The 21,043-nt window shown below is 43.4% G+C and overlaps 1 protein-coding gene across 13 annotated transcripts in view; it reads left to right on the forward strand.

Annotated features, from left to right (window-relative positions):
• Ctbp2 (C-terminal binding protein 2) overlaps positions 1-21,043 on the forward strand; it is a 167,296-nt gene that overhangs the window by 107,001 nt on the left and 39,252 nt on the right. For 7 of the 13 annotated variants that reach the window (XM_087185173.1, XM_087185172.1, XM_087185171.1 and 4 more), the window contains exon 3: positions 13,774-13,933. The exons of the other annotated variants lie outside the window; for them this stretch is intronic. In XM_087185173.1, the coding sequence (XP_087041299.1) occupies positions 13,876-13,933 (58 nt within the window). In that variant the 5' untranslated portion in view covers positions 13,774-13,875. The remainder of the gene's footprint in view (positions 1-13,773; positions 13,934-21,043) is intronic. 13 annotated transcript variants of the gene reach the window in all.

The following is a 21,043-nucleotide window of genomic DNA, read 5'->3' on the forward strand; positions in this document are numbered from 1 at the left end:
TCCTTTCAAAACTTCCCAAGCATTGGGGCTGGGGATATAGCTCAGTGGTTGTGGTGCCTGCCCAGCAGGTACAAGGTCTTGAGTTCGATTCCCAGTATCAAAAACAAAAAACAAAATCAAAACTTCCCAGGAACTTTGGAAGTGTGGAGATGTATGAGGCTTTCCCAGAGCCACATCAAGGAATATGATCAGTTGCTCTGTGCGGCCTGTGTTCTGGGATCCCCAAAGCGGAAACACCTCATACCGATGAGTACAGAGTGCACATTCCTAACAGAGCCTGTCTCACAACATGGTTAAAGCTGGAACCAAGGCCTTTGAAGGCACAGCCCAGCTATCTGATAGCTGCCAACTGAGCAGGGCCATAAGCATTCCTGGGCAAGTTCCCACTGCTCCTTACTCAGTGTGGGGGCCATGCTTTCCTCCCCTACATCTGGCATTGGGGTGCAAGAGCCTCCATGGTGTTAGTGCAGAGGACACAAAGGCAGAGTGTGTGCTCCCAGACTTGGGCCGCAGAACACACTTTAAGGGACAGTGTTAGGATCGCTTCCTCCGTGTCTCGTCTTGGGAGCCCAGGACCAAGTCTTGGGTGACTTGGTACACTAGAATGCCCAGATTTTTTGGAATGTCATGCCCTATAGGGGCTGACCCTTCACCACAAGCAGGTTCCCTGCTGCAGCAGCCATGAGCTCCCCTGAATTTCACTGGTGACTGCTCCAGAGGTCCCTTGTGAGTTTCCAACCTGGGTGTCATCAGTAGACAGGTATGAGTCAGCTTGGCCTGTCATAAGAAAGTACTACAGACAGGGTGGTTTAAATCAGAAAGTTTTGTCTTGTGAGAAGCCTGAGATCAAGGTGTTGTCATGGTTGGCTCCTTCTAGGGAACCTGTTCTAGGAAAGAACCTTCTAGGCCTTCAGATATTCGTTTCTCCCTGTGTATTAACATGAACATTCCTCTGTCCATATTTCTGTTCCAATTTCCCACTTTTCATGAGGATGCCTATTGTTGGGTTAGAGCCTACCCTATTGATCTCTTTTTAACTTGATTGCCTACATAAAGACCCTGTCTGCCAATGTGGCCACCTTTGGAGGTACTGTGGCTGAGAATTTCAACCTAATTTGAGGGGGATACACTTCAGTCCATATCAAGGTGTGACCCATGTGGATGGGTGTTCTGGACACCTCTGGACCATTATATTGTCAACAGCTCATAGGTTTGTAGGGTTGGCAGGAAGGCCATGTGGAGGAACCTGCCTCAGTTGCTGTCTCTTGCCATTTTTACATGGTGTCTGGCCCAGAGACATAAGCTTGGTACCTCGGGTATCACAAGTCTTCAGTGCCTTCTTCCATTGTCTGTTGTCTAGTGTTGGCGCCAGTGTATACAGCATGCCCAGAAGTTAGCTCACAGCAAATTTTTAAATGGCCATTACCTTGTCCAAGAATTCTTTCGTAGGATTTCAGGCAAAATTCTAACCTTGGCCATTAGCAAAGGTGAACTGTGATGTTCTAACAGGCAACTGTGATGTTCACCTACACCCCACCCACTCTCATCATTGACTGTCACTGCTGAGTGCTGGGATGCAGAAAGCTTGTGGGGAACCAGTTCATCATGTTAGCTTTGCATCCCAATAAGAGTGTCACCTTAAGCATTGCGCCTCCTCACACCTGTTTAGCAGCTTCTCTCTACCCAGGGAATATTCCAGGCTATGTTTAAGTGGGATGTTGGATGTTCATCTACCGCATCCAGGACTGTAGCTCACTATGAAGTAGGTGAACTAATTCAAGGAGATTGTGTAATTCTAGGAGTACTCCTCAACAGGTACTCCTAGATGGCCCAAATCCATTCCTGTGAAGAATGGAAGATCCCCTTTGCCTCACCTCCCTCTAAATTAGTGTGTCCCAGAAAAAAAGGTGATTGTGTTCTGAGGTCACCCACATCTCACAACAAAGGGATTTCAGGAGCTGAGGAGAATTGAGCAATCACCAATTAGCTCGGTGTGTGGGGTGCCCCAGGAGCTGTAGTTTGTAATGGAAACCATGGTGGGCCTTTGTAGAGGTGCACACCCGTGTCCCTTCACAATTCTTTCCTCTTCATAAATGCCATCCCTGTGGGGCATTTTTCATCACTGTGGCTCACAGATAGTTCTCTGAATGAGAGGCATGAGCACAATGGAAAATCTCCCTTCAGGGTGGTCTGTGTCTCCCTGTGGGTTGGAGATCCTGACCCCTCGGCTGGAGCCTCCCTTCTCCTTGATAGTCTCTTAGCCTCAGTTTCACGGTGCTCAGTTCCAAAAGGAGGACCCCAGCTCTCCTTACCAGGAACAAGACAGCAGCAAGGACTTGACACTGAATTCCCTCCTCCCAGGGATTCACGTTCCCACCACAAGGCATCAGCTGCTGGAAGGGAGACTGGAGGTGCCTTCTGTCTCTTCTTCCCAGAGATGGAGAGGAAATAACACATGTCTCACCCACCAGCTCAGGACTTTTTCCTTCTAGGGATTCTGACCTTACTTTGTTCAGGTTCTTTTAGAGCCCACATTGGGAGTGAAACAAGGAAGCCCAGGCTTTGCTACTTTGGGTCCACCAGGCAGGGGGAGCAGTGCCCTCTGCTGGCTGAAGTGTCCCATTGCTGGGCACCTGACCTCCCCTAGACTGGGCCAAGAAGGGGGGTGGGGAGGTGTCCAGAGCAAGCCCTGAGACAGCAAGCCCCAGGATGTGCATTCTGGAACTCAGAGTGTCAAGAGGTGAGCTGATTGGGATCTCAGAAGGGTATCTCTGCTCCCTCCCCCCAAAAAAAACCTCAAGAAGCTGACACAGTGAAAAAAAAAACCTAAAGATTTTGTTTAAATTTTCATAAGCATCCAACTAATTCCTGTAAGTGGCTTTATTAGATATTTATATACAGGTGTAGCTCATGTATTAATCTAAATTCCGAGTTCCCTAAAAATGTTAAGCCCTCCCTCCTCATTCCAGAGTAAAACAGTCTAAAATATATCCAGTTAATAGTTTTATATTTTCCATTGTATAATACATTAATATATGGTATCTATTATATATTAAGAATGTGTTTGTATGTTAATATACTATATACAATTATGTTATCTGGCATAACTTACAATAAGACAAAGCCTAATTAAGTCTAGTGTATGACTCCAGGTAGCTCCAGGCAGCATGACCTGGTAGCTCTTGCTGTGCTTGGTCCCCAGGTCTATTACCTGTGCTTTTATACTGCAATAGATTCCAACCAATCCACTGTGTGTGCACATGGATGTCACAGGCTGCAGACATTGCTGCGCTTGGTGACCCTTAGGCCACAGGCTCACCACAGCCCAATAGCTTACCATGACCCAGGACCCCACTATACACATTGTTTGAGAACTTTCACATATTCTAGAAGTTGTCTGTATGGTGTTCACTTTCACTTGTTCAGATGTCAACATTCTCAAGTCATTTCTTGCACTTAGTATCAACTGGAGACAAGTTGCCTGGTGAGGGTGAAACTCGTCCCCATGGAGCTCTGAGATTGCAAAACCCTTACTCTGCTGTACCAGCCTCCACAGCTACAGATCAGACTTTTCATGCCATAGGAAAGAGCCTTTAGAGAACTGGAAAAGCAAAATTCAGGGCGTTTTATGATTTATCCTCTAAACACAGCAGGAATACAAGATAGCATTTTTACACCTCTTAATTCGAATGAAATCTGTTTATTTGCTTTTATCCCATTTTTGGTCTCATATTAAAACTAATATTTATTTTCGAGGTGTATTTGGAAGACAGGCACTTTTAAAATGTGTGAATATTCTAAAGACAAGAATGTCTTGTTTTCTGTAGTGTGTGAAGACCCACACTTAATTTCCATTATGGCCCAAATAAAACAACCAATTAGAAAAAAATCATTCATTCTTTGTGCTCAGATCCTCTGTCCTTAATTATAGCTTCTAGCAAGTAAAATACTTGGAGTCTTGCGTTAACACTAGGAGATATATTTTTCCATGTGCAACAACTTTTACCTCCCAGCAGGATTACTCTGCTTTGTTGGGCAAGGAAAAACATGGTTTCTCTGAGAAACTAAAAAATACAGATATTTAAATAAAGAGCAAAATAGAAGATAAATAAGTAGGAAGTATGGGGACGTCCAAATAAATCCCCAAATTATGTATTCTGTTATTTCAAAAATAGTCCAGAGTATATGCTAATCTGTTGGATTTATACTGCTTAGTTCATTGAAGAGAAAGTTTTGTGCTTTTATCTGTTTCTTCTTTGTAAGAGAGAGTCTTTCATGACTTGTACTCTGAGAAATATTTTGGTCACTTTTTAAAATGATACACAGTATATTAAGTATTGTTGTCCAGTCATTTTGTTAAGAGATTTTTTTCATAGAAGAATACTTGTATTTTCTTTAATATCTACTTGTATTACATTTGAAAATACCTTCCTCAAAGCTTATTGCCATGATTAAAATGAGACACATTTGTAAATACAATTATGTTATGCATTTGTATTTAGCACATATTTTCTCCTTTGTTGTTTGAGAAACAGCACACACGTATGTTGCAGTTCATCCTTATCCACATTCCTTAGGTTCCTACCTCTATTTTCATGTATAGGAAGTAGATCTGATTTTGTGAGACCCATCTCTCCAGAGGAATACCTTCAGATTGGCTACAAAAGTAAGGAAGATAAACCTCAGGACACTGATTTCAAATTAAGAGAACTGTTTCTACCCTCTTTGATGGAGCAAATATAGTCTCAGTTTATAACTGTCCCTTTAAAAGAAGATATGTTTTTATATTCTTATAACTCATATTCCTGAAGACCAGCTAGGATTAGTGGTCAGATGCAAAGACAATGTCTCATTGACGTAGCACTGTTTGAACTCCACAAACACAAATATTCCACTGCGTAGAATTTAAAATATTTATTTTCAAACAGTTTGTGAAAATATAAAAACAGGATGAAAAAATATAGGATTAAGCACTATTGAGATTTTGCTTATAAGGAGTCTTAACCTTTTATGATTATGTAGGAATGTATTTTACTATTTCTTATTGAATGTAAGCACTAGAAGAGAAAGAATCTAGACTTTTATTCACCAAAACATCCTGAACAATGCCTGGCCCTGTAGCTAGAGTACAGTAAGTATTAATTGACTGTATAAACAGTGAATTTCTTATATAAACATAAATAATTTATAGGAGGGCAAAGAGCTTATATACCTTCCTTGCTTTGTAAAGATCATTCTACCAGTAGACTTTTGGGATCCAATCTTTAGCTTTAAAAGATGTGTGCCATATAATTCTTTAAAAATGACCACGCCTTAAAGAATACATGCTACATTCATGGTCATAACATGAAATCAGTTTTAAGAGGAGCATTTGTCCTACTAAACACTGAAGGTCCCAGGGAAGCATGAGAGTAAGATACTTACATTCACTACACAGTGAGATATGAACGTAAGTGACCTGGATTAAAGCTCAGGAAGAGCCTGTTTAAAATTTATAAGCTTCAGTATGCTGAACTATGGCATGTATAATTCCTTTCAATAGCCATTTTTGTTTAATATTAGGAAATGTCTTTGGCAGAGATATTCCATACTCACCCAGATATTCCATGTGCTCCCTCAGAGTTCCCTGGCAGCAGTAAAGTTGGAGCCAGGTACTGTCACTAGTTTTGGTCAATGGACTATGAGGGGGAGTGAGGCCAGGGCTGTTGGAAGTGGCTGTGCCTCCTGCATTTATTTCTTATCTTATTTCAGGACTGACATTTCAGATGGCAGAGCTAGGAGCTGAAACAGAGCTGCTAATCTGCATCTGACTGAGTAGCCTCAGTGTGTCAACCCTGAGGGCCTTTGTCACATTAAGATTAATTCTCATGATTAGCACATATTCCTTATTTCAAGTACAGAATTTAAAAAGTTATATATCTTGGGAATGAATGGACTGCAAGGAAAGCATCTCATATTTCATAACTGAAATACCCAAACTATTATCTTTTGTTTTCCTCTCTCAAGTTTTGATAAGTTATCAATTCATTATTCACTTAATAAACATTTTGTGCTCGCTCCGGCAGCACATATACTTAATAAACATTTTATTGAGAACTTACTGTATGTTAAACGCTGTCAAATATTGGAGATACAAGGATAAGCAAGGCAAATTCAATTTATCTTACTATTTGAAGGTGAAATAGACACTGAATATATGATCACATGAATCAGTATATAGTTATTAAAAATATAGGATGCTATGAAAGAGTACAATAGGAAAATCTGATTGAATTGGCAACTCAAAAATGGCTTTTGAGGGCCAGGGATTTAGCTCAGTGGTTTTGTCGCCTGCTGCACAAGAGCAAGGACCTGAGTTCGATCCCTGGTACCCCCCCCCCCCAAATAACAAAAAAAAAACAGAAATGGCTTTTGTTGGAATGACATTTAAACTTAAATAATCCAGGCAGAGAAAGAAGAATGGACAGAGGTCTTGTAATGGGAAAAATTTCCACCTGGTGAAAAAGAAAGCTGTGACTGGAGAGCTTGATCTTATAATATGGTGGACAAGGGGTTGAAAAACTATGGCCTTTGTGCCAAGTCTTTCCTGCTATTTGTGTTTGTAAATAAAATTTGGAACAAACACACACACAAACACACAAGTATTTAGCACATAATAAATGTTCAAAAATTAAATTGCTTCTCTTTCCTAACCTGTGATGGCCTTGGGCATGGGTAGTGTATGCTCTATTACTTTTTGTGATTCTGTTTTGAAAGGCTTACTATGTATATTCCTTTTACTTTACAAACTATTTCACTTTTACAGGGCCTTTCCTTACCCCCACCCCCACCCCCACCCACACACTCACCTTGACAGGCGCCTGGGAACAGGACCCAAGGCCTTGTATGTGGTAGGCAAGGCCTCTACCATTAAGCCACACCCACCCCCAGGAGAGCTTCACTCTTAGTTCTTTTGGATTATCTGGCTTGTTTTGTTTTTTTCCATTTCAGTCTTCTCTTTTCTTTTCTATTTTGTTGATACTGGGAATTTCAACTGAGGGCCCCACACTTGCCAGGTGGACACTGAGCTACATCCCCAGGTATCTCAGAGTTTCTAAAAATTTTCTGAGGGAATTAGATGGAAAGAACTTTTTAAACATCACATGTCTATAATTCTTTAGTCTCATATCCAAATTCCAAAAAACTATGAAGGTAGCAGAATCTGGCCTAAAATACTGTCTTTTTTGATACTCTGTTAACCTAGTTGAATCAGTTTGGGCTTGGAATTTTGATATACTTTTATTTTTTCAGTATGATTGTAGTGGTCGATGTGGGGGGTGTGCTGTGATGGATGGCATAAACAACACATTGCCTTTTAAACCCCAAACTTCTGACTTCTGAAGCAGACCTGGCCTCGGGGCGTAGGTAGAGTGGCTGTGGACCTGTGGTAATCATCACTGAGCCGCCTGTGCTTGTCTGGATGTCTGTGTTGTGTCAGTCCTGGGTGACTGAGGTGGGCTCTTGGGACAGACTGAGGGGCCTGACACCAGGGCTTGACTGGGTGGCCCTAGGGTGGGCCACTGGGCATCTCTCAGAAAGCTGAGCTTCCTACTCTTGCTGGAGGTGGACAAGCCTGTCCCCAGGAATCTACGAGACTTTGATGTTTACCTCAGGAAGGGCCCTATGGTTACCTTAGGGCCTGAGTAGGGAGCTGAAGACATAGAGACTTTTGAACGCCTTTTTATGCTGCTTGATACCTGAGCCCATGTGTTCAACTTCCCTACCTCCTGAAGTAGAAAAAGAGACACATGTTTGCAAAACTTCCTGAATAAATGATGAAGGGGCCGTGGTCACCTTCGGCCATTGTCTGAGTCAGTCCTGATGGCTATAACAAATACCACGCTTAGGTGCCTTAAACACAAGGTATTTATTTCTCAAAGTTCTGGAGATAGGAAGTCCAAAGTCAAGGTGCTGGTACATGGAGGGGTCTAGTGAAGGCTCACTTCCTAGGTTGTGGATTTTACTGTGCTGTATCCCCAACCGAGAGACAAGGTGCCTTGCAGGCATTGATCCCACACCATCTCCCAGAGGCCCGACCTCCAAGGACCATCACACTGGGATCTGAGCTTGAATATTGAAGAATTGGTACCCATTTAGAGAAAAGCATGGTGCCACACCCTTATACCCTCAGCTTTCTCTGCTCGGCTGAGATAGGATTGCAAGTACAAGTCCAGCAGGGCATTTTAACAACTTAGCAGGGCCTACCTCAAAAAATAAAAAAGACCAGGTATGTAGCCTAGGGTTCAATCCCCAGTACTGGGGCAAGGGGGGCGGGGAGAAGGAGAGGGAGAAAACTTTCAGGAGATTAAAAACATTCAGTCCATAGAATTCATTTCAAAAATTGGCTCTGGTGAGCTCATTTCCCAGTCTAATCTTTTACAAAAGCTTAATTTCCTTCTTAAAGAGCAGTTATAATAATTCTGTTATTGATTTGATAGTCTGGCAACCGTTTGACTGAAGGTGAGGCTGGTGTTTACACACCATTCCAGACTCCTCTAGAATGTTCTTTGTTATGTCTGGAAGTTCTTTCCAGCTCTTCACAACAAGGGGATCTGCTAAGAGCTTGGCTATAAAGCTCCTGGAATGGCTTCCTTGGGTTTTCACAAGCACCTGTGGCTTTCTCTGGGATTAGATGGGGAGTCAGGGTGTTGGTAGGTGACTTTGGTGGGGTAGTCACTGTCAGGGTGCCATAAAGGACCCCAAGTCTTCACATGCTCTGAACTACATTGGTAGGCAGGATTCTTCCTACCTGCATGGATGCTTGCTTCCTCACTGTGGCCCACCGGGTCTTCATACACTGAGGGACCCTTTTTAAGTTGGAGTAGCAGAGGCGCTGCAGGAGCCTGTCCTGCTCATGAGGTCTCAAGACCTGGGGAAGATGGTACATCTCATGCTCCTGCTTGTATTGGATCGCCTCAGCCCTGACACTTGAAATCTGTGTCCCCACTGCAAACACTGAAATGTAGTCCGAGGACTCAGGGGGTTCATGCAGAGGACTTTGTTAGCCTTGCTTAACCACAATAATACTCATTCATTAAACTATTGTAAAACTTGGACTTTATTAACATAATGTTTAAGTAGATTTCCTTAAAAGAATTGAAAGCTTGTATCATGTTTAACCAATTAGAAGAATTTTCATCTCCATTTCCATCGAAGACATGCACTTACTTTGTAAATCTCTCAGCTGCATAATTTTTATGGAGATGGGAACTAGAATAAAGAAACAGGATCTTTAAAAATTATTTGAGCCTTAAAAAGTATAAATTGGAGGGCCGAGGATTTAGCTCATTGGTCTCGTCGCCTGCTGCACAAGCACAGTAAACCCGAGTTTGCTCCCCGGTACCAAAAGAAATATATATACATATACATATATATATATATATGTATAAATTGGTGAAGGCTGGGTTTTTGTGCTTTACAACCTTGAAGTGGCTTGGTCTAGACAGGTGGTGGCTGTTGGCCAGTTAGGACCATTAATCCGCTCAGAGTTTAGACTGTATTGGACAAGGGAAATCTTCCCATTTCTTTTGCCATTAATTCTGGTTGTTTTTGTTTGATATCAAAGCATCTGGTTGTAAAATATGTTGTTTTGAATTTTTGTTCTCCTGTTTCTTAAATCTCATGTTTCTCTTTTATGTCTAAAGTAGCTTTCTGATCTAAGTATCTTTTTGACCTTATCCATGGGTTATTTATTCTAAGACCTATGGTAGATGTCTAAAACCATGGATATTACCAAGTTTCACTATAAGTGCTGTTTTTTTCCTGTATATACATACCTCTGATAAAGTTTCACCTTTTCACTTAGAGGAGGTACTTTACAGCTTTTCTGTGGCACAATCAAATTGATAATATCATTATTTTTGCACTTTGGGGCTATTAAGTAAAATGTAGGTTATTTGATTAAATGTATTTAAGTGCCATAAGAATTGATCTGGTAATCAGGACAGCTCCTAAGTGACTAACGTGTGGGTAGCTTATTCAGTGTGGACACACTGGACAAAGGGATGAATTGCATCCTGGATGAGACAGCTCAGGAAGATACAGGATTTCATCATACTCCTCAGAACAGTGTGAATTTAAAATTTATGAATAGTTTATTTCTAGGGTTTTCATTTAGTATTTGCATGCCCTAGTTGACCACAGGTTAATGAAACCATGGTGAGTTCCCAACACCTCAGATATAGGAGACCTAGTATAAGTTGAATTTCTCAGCACCAAACATTTTGGCCCTAGGTCACAACTCTCACTTCAAAGGAATACAATTTCAGGACTGCCTTTCTGATCCTGCATTGCAGTTTGGCCGGAGATTTCCTGTATCTCTGAGAAGAAGGAGGTTTTTCTTCTATTGAGGTTTGGCTTCATCTGCCTTTCTTCCTCATGGAAAGACCCAGCTTTCTTCTTGACCTTGAACTTCACTGAAATTTACTTCTAGCAGAATTCCATGGCTGGGACTATTGTAGAAAAGGAAGTGGGCTGGGGATTTAGCTCAATGGTTCCAGCACCTTCCTCGAAAGCGCAAGGTCCTGAGTTCAATCCTCGGTACCCCAAAAAACAAAGGAGGTTGGTGTCCAGGCTGATCCCAGAAAGGGGCAGGAGCCGTTCTCATAGGCCTGCTGCTTCCCACCACGTTTCCACATACATTCTGGGACACAGTTAACACTGTCTCTGTTCTACAAGTCTCCAGGATACATGATCCAAGGTCACTCTACAAATGGGCTCTAAAACCCCATCCCAACCTACAGCTCCACCAATATAATGGTTTGAAGTACAAGTTCAGCAAGTGTGGGATAATGGGACACATTTCTTCTTCTTTTCTTCCTTCTCCACCCTTATGTCTTTGTTAAACATTTTGACTAGGTGATGATGACAAATTCTGTGGCTAAAAGATCATGATTTATGAGTAGAGACTGGCTTAAACTATAAGATCAAGGCTGGTTTTCATAGCAAACACAAGAAGCCTGTGATATAAGGAAGCCCAAACCAGTGTGGCAGGTGAGGTACTGGCATTATCAGCGGAGACACCAGCCAGGTTCCGCAATCCACAGCTCTGCTGTGAGGAGGGCCTACCATTGTCATTAGAAAGATGGCCGTATGAAGTCATCATAAGTAGCTTGCTTCCTAGGAAAGCATAGGAGGAAAATATCACATTTCTTTCTCTTTTTCCCCTCCACAAGAAATAATAGGAAGAAATGGAATCTGTGGTTACTGCCCCAAAGTCTGGGCCAGACCTAGCAACTGGTGGCCCTGCATGTCTGCATTCACTGCCAACATGGCTGGCCTGGCCTGTGGATTTGGTAGATGCCGAAGCTGGGGGCAAAGAGGACTCTACAGAGGTGTGCCAGAGAAACCAGGCATAGGAACCAGCTACTTTTAAAAATAGTAGAGCACAGACATTTGTGTAAGCTGATGGCTGATCCTGCCTTTGATTGCATGACCGAGATTCTACTTATGAATTTCTCAGGAAGCCATCTAATTATACAAATTAAAATTCAAAGGAAAGCAAAAAGAATGATTACGCCTCACTAGGGGTAGGGGAGGAGGATGTGCAACTCATCTTGCCTCAGATCCTAATGCTGTCATTTTTCATCTCCACAGTACTTCACAAATATTAACTAATTAATTCCCTAACCCTGTGGATGAGGTGGCTAATGTGGACTTCTGTTTTCATACCATAGTTGATGAGGAGCTGGGCTGTGACTTGAACAGCAGCACTCCAGCCTGAGCAAAGGAACGTGGCAGGCAGGCCTGAACTCCCTGGTTGTGTGTGTGTTTCTATGGGTGCACAGCTTATACCCATAGGTCCTGGCCCTCCCCATCTCATCTCTGGTTTGCTGGAATTAGGATTCCTCCTTGCATGGTTGTCTTGCCCAGAGAACACAGCAACCAGAGCTCTACACGTGTGTCCATGCGATCACTCCAGTCATTTTAGGGCATCTTTCATTTCCCCTCTGATCTCATGTTCATTCCAGGTTTTCCAGTACTAGGGCTTGAATACAGGGCCTTTGTACTAAGCTACATCTCCAGCCCTGTTTTTGAGACAAGGTCTTGCTAAATGGTCAGACTGAGCTGAAATTTCCGTCCTCCTGCCTCAGCCCCTCAGAGTGCAGGGTGGAATTAGCCATGATGCCTGGTTTCATTCCAGGGTTTAAGGAACTTTCTAGGATTGGAAAAAGTTTGGTATCTCTTGGGCATTGGCATTAATTATTAATGTAGTTAGAAATTGTGGTTTTTTTCCTAGCCCCCTTTTTTTTTTTTGTACCGGGGATTGAACTCAGGTTCTTGTGTTTGTGAGGCAGGCAGCGGAACCACTGAGCTAAATCCTCGGACCCCTCCTAGCTCTTTTTTTGAAAATCACGTAATTATTGCCATAAATCTTCAGGTGCTTTTTCAGCCTCATTGCTGGGAAATTAGCCATTTACTACCAGGAACTTGCCTACCTTTTAATAGCCAGACCTGCTGCCTGACCCTTGATAAAGTAACTCCTGCTGTTTTGCATAATTGATAACCATACATCATAATCCTCACTTTTAACCCTTGAGCCTCACTTGTCTCCTCTTTTCTCTTTGTAGTTGCCTGGTAACTAAGGACAACTATTTTGTGGGTGCTTTGTGGGTTTAATGGTTGGTCTTTGAATCACAATGGTTTGGTTGTATTTTTGGAATAAAATACAGAGAATGGCTCCTCAAACATTGTGTAGCCCTTACTTGGAATTCTTCACATGACAACTAGTGGAGAGACTGGACCAAACACTAGGACTTTGGATGCTGCTTCCCGATCAGGGGCCTCAAGTGTACATTGAAGGGGACAGCAAATATGGATCAGACTCTCCTGCCTCCCTGGGCCCTGACCCCTTCTAATAACAGGCTGAGTAGCATCTCCCTATTCCTTAGGTCACATTTGGCATTCCCTTGTGAGAGTCCCACAGTGCAGATGGATGCCCCTTCTCAAGAAACATCATGGGGATCCTTGGACAGGCTCGTTGGCCACTCCTCAAAGCTGGGGTCCAAATGCCAAGGGTAGTGGGCTGGTACAATGCCCCTCCAAATACCATTTGGAGCCCCTTCCTGCATTATTAGAGGGATGTTTAGGAAGACAGCACAGACAAACTTTGCTGTCCTCCATCCTCCGTTTTCGTGCAATGGGGTGAGGGGCTTTTGTGCTGACCTGAGCTTTGCTTGCTGGCCCTCACTACCCCCTCATGGAAGGCAGTTTCATGAGCCACCTGGTAGAAGGCATCACATAACCACAGTGGATGTCTGCATCTCAGTGCAGTTGTATCTGGGACCTGCTGCCTGTGGTGCAGAAATGTTGATGAACTTGCGCCACTGTACCCACCTACCCTCACCACTGTCATACAGCACCTCTGTGGATCACAGAAATCAAGAGCAGGTCCAGCTAGCTTTCACTTGGTCTCTGGCCTTGGCATACAAATTATCACAGTTGAGGTTGGTAGATAAATGGTGTGAAGTTTAAAGCAAAAGATCCATATACTATTGTTTGCAGCCTCCAGAAATAACTGCTAAATGTCTCGTGTGCTTGTTTGCTTGCTCTTACAAGATAGGAAGCAGGAGGTTGCTTCACTGGACTTGGAGAGACCTTTTTATGGAGGAGAGCAGGTACCACGTGGCCAAATGACAGGTCCCTTGTAGAAAGTGGCAGTCGAGTTCTGAGTAGCCTGCTGGCCTGTGTCCTGAAGGTCACCAGAGAGTAAGGATTCTTTTCTCCTTGTTTCAGGGTTCATAGTGGCGTAATGCACGCAGACTCCTGCGAGTTCCCTTAAGTTCTTAGAGGACCGCTTTGCCTTTTGAATCAGAGAGTTGCAAAGTTCGATAAAGAATGGCCCTTGTGGATAAGCACAAAGTCAAGCGACAGCGATTGGACAGAATTTGTGAAGGTAAGAGCCAGCGTGGTTGGCGGTTTTTAATGAAAGACCCATAGCCCCTTGCTCAAATCTTTGAAGATCTGTTCAACTGAGTTGGCTGTGCCAGGCCCCAGCACCCCCAGCCAGACCCCCTCCTTCTGTTCTAGCTCTTTCCCTTCTGTACCTTGTCTTTGGCTGTGTGGGCAGTGGCTCTGGCCTTCACATAGGACAGTCCTAGCTTTTCAGCTGGGAGTGGTGGGGGTGGGGCCCAGCAGGAAAGTGGAGGTTTGTAACTTATTTCCATTTCTTCCATACACCTACGAGTATTTTGCATATGAAAGATGCTGTATATTAGGACTAGCTTCTTTTTTTTCCCTGAAGTTTCTGGACTTTGTCTGTTTTAAATTAAGATACTTAGAACAATAATTCCAACATATTCATGAAGAGCCCAGCATTGCCCCTTGTGATGTGTTCAAGTCCCTAAGATCTTTGAAAATGTCTGGAAGTATTTTATTCATGAAAGGAAAAATAAACATAATTAAAATCTAATGGGAACCTGGGGACAAAACTCTGGTGATTAAGCACCATCCTCTCCTAATTAGTGATGGCAAAAAACCCAGACCCTGTGACTAAGGGCTGAGTGGGCCCTCCCAGCCCTGGATCAGTGGTACTGGAGTTCGCCTTGGCTCAGGGTGATCACTAGTAACTGCAGGGCTGGCCTTGGCTCGGGTGGTTTTACCAGTGCCTTTCCTGTGGGGCTCATTGCAGAGGGCACTGAAGTGGGCTCAGCAGCCCCCATCCCCCTTCACGCACCGGAGCTGGCCTCCTGCTTATGGGCAGGAATATGCACCCAGTCTTTCCCTGCAGCCACCCATATGGAATTGTTTGTCCTTTAAATAGATGTCGCTCAAGCCACATGGGTTGGGCCACTGAAGATGTTCCTCTGTGTGACTCCACACTCGTTGAGCTGTGTGCTAGGAATACCCCCACCCCTATCCATGGGGTTGTACTGTAATGTAAAGAACTTAGCATTTAAGGGTTGTTTTGTTTTTCTTTTTTCTTAAACATTCAAACTTTTCAGAAACATTTAAAACCTATGGAAAGGTTGATAGACTGATATAGTGAAAACCAGTATTTCCTAAAGCTGTACTTAGCAGTGGATAATATTTGCTTTCTTTTTATCAAAGCACAGACATTCGTAGGCATATGTGTGAGCATGGGCTATGAATGGATGGATTATTTTCCAGAGCCATCTGAAAATTTTTATTGATCAAGTGGTTTACTCTTAGTATCTTTGGCGTGTGTTTCTTTTTAGGACTTTTTTTTTTTTACATAACTATCGTAGCATAATTGTTTAGAAATCTAACTTTATCCTAGTACTGTGTAATAAACAGCATGTTCACATTTCCCTCCTGTGTGTTTTTAGCTATTTGGGTATTTTACATCCATTTGCTTATGTAAGAAACACTACGGGTCACATATTGGGTTTGCTTATCCTGTCTCTTAGATTTCCAACTGATAATAATTGAAGATTTGAAGCCAGTTTTGTAGAATATTCCACAATCTGGGTTCACCTGTTTGGGGAGAGGGCTTTAAAATTGACTTTTGACTTCATGTAGATTCCTGTCTTCCAAAAGCTGTAGTGGATCAGCTTGGCAAGGTTAGTATCAGGAAAGCATGGGGCAAACTCTAGCCCTCCACCTAGATAAATGCACTCAGGATATCAAATCAGACAGAAATAGGGTGAGGTGCCATTGGCCTTTTCCCCCCACTGCCGTGGCTGGATAAACCAGACTTAGGCAGAGATGCTGTCTATGCTTTTCAATCTTCTGTCTCAAGCATTGTTCTCCAACCTTCCCACATAGTTCTGCATCTGTGACATGGGATTTGCAGCCAGTTTTTTATTGCCAAAGGTTTACCATCATCTTTATCTATGTGTGCTTCTGTTCAGAAACAGTAGCAAACATATTTTTAAAATTTCTTGATAATCAACCATCAGTGAGCACGTATTGAGTTACTCAACATGATGTAGCTCTTCATCCACAAATTTGCTCCTTCTGCTTATCAGCTAATAAGTACTTTGTGGCACCTCCCTATGTTTGGACCTATAGATGATGCCATTTCCCAGGTGCTGGCAGTTGGCTACCATATTTGTGCCCAGTACGTAGGCCTTCAGATCCTCTGTTTGGTCTTTTTCTTGTATTGGCTCCATGAATTTGGCTATTTGTTCTGCCTGAAGACTTTGCATGCCTGTAGTTTGCACATGTACATCTCAAATTCTCACCAGTCTCTGTTCTGTTAACTTTTGAGCCATTTGTAGAATGTTAGCATGGAGATCCACAGATCTTCGCCAACTATTCTCCCCTTCGCCATGGCCTGCACCTCACTCCAAGGATGTTTTGGTTTTGTTTTATAGGGATTAAAAACATGAAGCCATCCTATTTTGTAGTTACTCTGTTTAACCTGCACTTAGAAGAACTTCATATATCTGCTACTGGTTTCTGGGAATGCTAACTCTTGATCGCCTGCACATACCCTATTCTCCCACCACCACCACTACCTGCTGCTCCCACTACCAGCTGAACTAGTCTTGCAAAATCTAAGCATCATCACTGCACACATATTCCCAGAATCCTTCCCTGCCTTCCAAGTCTTGTCAAGCCCCTTCCTCAGTAAAACATACCATTCCCAGTCTGTTCATGGCAGTCCTGGCTGTTCTGCTCTGTGACTACAGAGTAAGCAAGGAAGGATGGCCTGGAGCATCATCATTCTGTATGCTCAGAATCTCTCCTCTAAGGGCCTCTACTCCGAGATGAGGGTAGAGCCGAAGACTTTGAGACTCTATCCAAATCTGTTGAAATAATGAATGATCTTTTAAGCTGACTTAAAAGCCACATTTTAATTTTTTTGAAACAACTTTCCTATTTTGGTTCTCATAATTCATTCTCTGCTTTTTCTTGATGCCTACTATCAAACAGTCCTCGTGTGCTGTTGTGTAAGAGTAATTCTAGAGCAGCCTTTGATAACATAGGCTGGTCAGATCCAAATTGCAAGCTGCTTCTTTTGATGTATAATTTAGATGCTAGCTTTCCTGTCTTTTTAGCTTGCTGACATAACTGACATACTGCCTTTGTGATTTGAACCAGGTAGACAATTTTAATAACTTATTGCATCATGCCGAAACTAGTTTGGTATGCCCCAAATATTTGCATGACCAGGACTTGCTGCCACTCAGCTTTGCAAAAGTTAACCCAGAGAAGCATTTTTTTCTACAGCCCTGGCTTAGCAGATCTGTTCTTTACCACAGTGGCTTTGCTGAAGGCTCTTTGTTCAATCATCTTAGTGTGGATTGTAGTCACTAAATATTATCCTTTCCTATGGCTGTTGAAAATTCAGTGTGAAGAAAAGTAGATATTTCATTTTGTTCTAATGTCTTAGAGATGTGTAAGAGTGGTTCTGAGGATGATACCAGCTGATCTGTGACTTTACCATGTAACTCATTCCTAAAAGTCACTATAAACATTACTTACTTCTGGACTGCCCTCGAGAGCACTGAACAAAAGGGAGGAAGAAGGATACTTTTTATGTCTACCTTGTCCCGAAGGAGGATGAGAGAAATCACAGAGAAAATGCTACAGGGATGAGACAGAGGGACACTTTCCCTTGTGGGAAGTCCTCTTCTGCTCTGAGTGGGGCTAGCTTGCCACTGTGAAAGGACATGGGCCATAGGAGCACATCTAAGACATGCCAAGTTTCCGGGTCACCAAGGGATCTGGAGCGGCAGGGGTGTGGAGGGCTGGCTGAGCACTGACTGCTGGGATGAGGCCAGTTTGTTTTTCCATTCTTTTGCCTGGCCAGATGCCCATCAGAACCCACAGAGCAAGCCAATTGTCTTTTTTTATTCCCAGTAGGAGAATTGGACCAGAATCAGTTTGTTTTATGTTTGTTTATTTGGATATTTTTGCTCTGGGTAGCTGTTTATTTTACCTGGCCTTTTCTTCTTCTTTTTGTATGCATTATACAATTGCTACTGGTTTAGTTTTGTAGAGCAATTTGTAGAGAAACAGTGTTGAAGCCTGCTGGCTAGAGGTACACCAAGATCATTTCTAATAAATATCTTTTAAATTCCCCCAAAAGTAAATTTTTTTTAAAAAGGATTCGTACTGTTGCTATACATTTTAATTATATGTTGGGATCAGGCAATTATGCACACTTCCAGCAATTAAGTGATTAGCTGTAATTAATTAGCTGTGTAAATATCCAGTAGTCAACTAGATATGGCTAAAACCTCCATGATATAAATGAATACACTAAAACAATGTTCTGCTAATGTAAAGGTAAGAAAATGGTCATAAACAGAAATGCAGTTATTTGCAGGGGATAAAAATTTCCTATTTTGCCTCATCTGTCATGGTTTTCCGGTGAATTTGGAGCAGTGACCCTCCCCTCAGCTGGGGCTGACCCCACTGTCACCCAGGAATTGGGTTCATAACATTGCCCATCCCCAGTCAGGCCCTTATTTCTGCACCTGAAAACTAGATTTGGCATTTGATTAATTCTCTGATGTTACTCTTACATCAGATGCAAGCAGAAGCTTCTCTTTGCCCTTCTCAGTTTGTTCATGCCTGATTTCTTTATGCTTACCACTTGTCAGGTGCTGTGGCTGCTGAGGTTTTGCTTTGGGGCTCAGTCAGGTGTAATGCAGTTCGAGTCAGGCTGGGACTTAGAGTTTATCACTGTTTTCTGGTTTTGTCTTGTGGCTGCTGCTTTTGGCTTTTGCCCCCACAGTGGTGAATCACACTGTCCGCCACTGGTTGGCAGGACCTTCTTTCCCTCATTGTGTTCAGACCTCTGTCAAGTATTCAGAAGCCACTTGCTGTGTCTTCCCTGCCTGCTTTTCTCCTGGTGCCTTTCTTTTTGCTGACAGAACCTTTGAGGACAGTGTCTGGTTCAGTAGGAACCAGAGCATCAGGGAAAGTTTCCTTGGCTATAGTAGGTCTGAGGCAGCTGCAGCCCCGCAGACAGCGCCTCACACAGATGCAGAGTGTTCCTAGGCTTGGATGTGTTCTCAAACTAACTAATCAGTATTTGGGGTGAGCCAGAAACCCAGGATACACATAGCTGTCAGCTTCCTGCCCTCTCTTTACTTTCTCAGAACCTCAAAGTGTCAGGGTGTTCAATGAAACCTCTTACCAATTGGCTTTTACTAACTTCACCAGCCCATTATGTTGCTAAGTGGAGTGATGATTGCTAATAAAACTCAGAGCTTGTTGTGTTTCCCCACTCTGTCTCCATCAACAGAGGGGCCTCATGCTCCTTTCTAGCCAGCAAGACTGTGGCTGAGTACCTGAGCTGCACTGGGAAGTAGTTGGGAAGGGTCCTCATCCTGGATGCCGATGCACACACAGTACAGTGGGTTTCCACACTCTTTGTCCCTCCATATTCCTCACTCATCTGAGGGGCTGGCGCCTCCATCAGTCTTGTTTCCTCATCCCCACTGGGAAATATGCCTCCCTTCTTTTCCCACTGGCACCATGGAATGGGGAAGTTCCTTGTTCCAAGAGTGAGTGGGGTGAACATTTGTCCTTTCGTGTCCTAACAAAGATCTTTACAACCAAGCCTGACTGTGCCGTCAGGTGCTGCTGCTCTCTAACTTCGAATCGGGGCCAGGCCCTTGCAAATGTTCAGGCTTCCACGTGGGTGTAGTTTCCAGCAGCTAAGTGGTCCTAGGTAGGGCCTTCCTGGTATCTCCTCGCATGTCCTTGTCATTACACTTTGTCATGGGCAAGGACTGTCTGTCCATCCCACCACTGAGTCCTCTGAGCCCAGAACAGTGTCAAGCTCAGCAAAGCATGCGATGAGTTATAAAAACTATGTGTTGTGGAAGGACAGGGCTCCCATTGGAGGACTCTGCAAGGAAACTATGGCCAGTCTGTGCAACTGGATCCCCTGGATATTTTTATGGTTTTAGCCCCCTCTGGTGAAATTACAGGTTTATTTGGAATAGGGCAAAGTGACAGTTTGGACTGATGATTAGGCTTCATGGTGGAGGGCTGAGCCAGATCCTCATGGGGGTTGAGGATGATAGGAACATCACAAACCAGAGAGGAAAGATGTTCTAGAATGCTCTGAGCCTAGTACATAGCAAGGACATAAAACAGTGAGGTCTGATAGAGTGAGAAGTGGCAGCATGGAAGGAAGGGAGGTCAGGTGCCTGTGAGAACTTGCAGGAAGCGTTAGTAGTGGAGGTGTTAACCATGAAGGATGGGTTGTTGGATACTTGGTATGGGGCAGCATCTTGTACCTGTGCACTCAAAGAATTGAGAACAGCCTTTCCAGTTGGACATTGCTCCAGTAACGGTGTTCACCTTTGTGCACTGGCCCATTCAAGACAGCCTTTGAGAGTGGGCATTTTACCCCCTCACAAGTGGGCATCAAGCTTAATTTTCATAACATTTTTCTCTGAAATTTTATAGTGTATTCAAGAAATGGAGTCTGAACTGGATATACTGGTCCATGCCTATAATCCCAGCAATTTTGAGAGGCTGAGGCAGGAGGATCACAAGTTTGAGCCCTTCGTGGGCAGTCTAACTTAGCAAGAACTTGTCTCAAAAAGTGGGGGCGGGGTCTTTGAGGTATAGCTGAATCCCCAGTACTGCACAAAAAGAAAAGGAAATGGGGTCTGAAGAGATGTACAGTCTTGGTTTTCACTGAACCTGGCTAATACTGAGTTACCTGAGGTCAGGAATTGTTCAGAACTCAGCTGGCCTGGAAAGGGTTGGGTTGGAGCTGAGCCTCCGCCCATTACTGATTTTCGTTGGAGAGTGGCTTTGATGCCACAGTGCAAACGCTGCTATGCAGCCAGGGCTGCTCGGTGTCACTTGGTTCCCTGATGTCTGCCGTTCTCGTCATTTTCTTCGTGCCTGTATAAATTAGATGTCGACTGCCTTAAAACCCTGTCAGACAGTCTGTGCTCCTTTTACCTGTGCAAGAGGGGTCTGCTCGTCTGTGAGTTTGGTCAGCAAGCAAGGTACTTTGGTAAGAGATGGAAGGAAAGAACTTTTTTTGAAAATGGAAAACTTGGCCGGGGATTTAGCTCAGTGGTTTCGCTGCCTGCTGCGCCAGCGCAAGGACCTGAGTTCA

Source organism: Heterocephalus glaber, unplaced genomic scaffold (assembly GCF_053883595.1).
Source record: "Heterocephalus glaber isolate CG9 unplaced genomic scaffold, H.glaber_assembly_v1.0 deba00001497, whole genome shotgun sequence".
Taxonomy (NCBI): Eukaryota; Metazoa; Chordata; class Mammalia; order Rodentia; family Bathyergidae; genus Heterocephalus; species Heterocephalus glaber.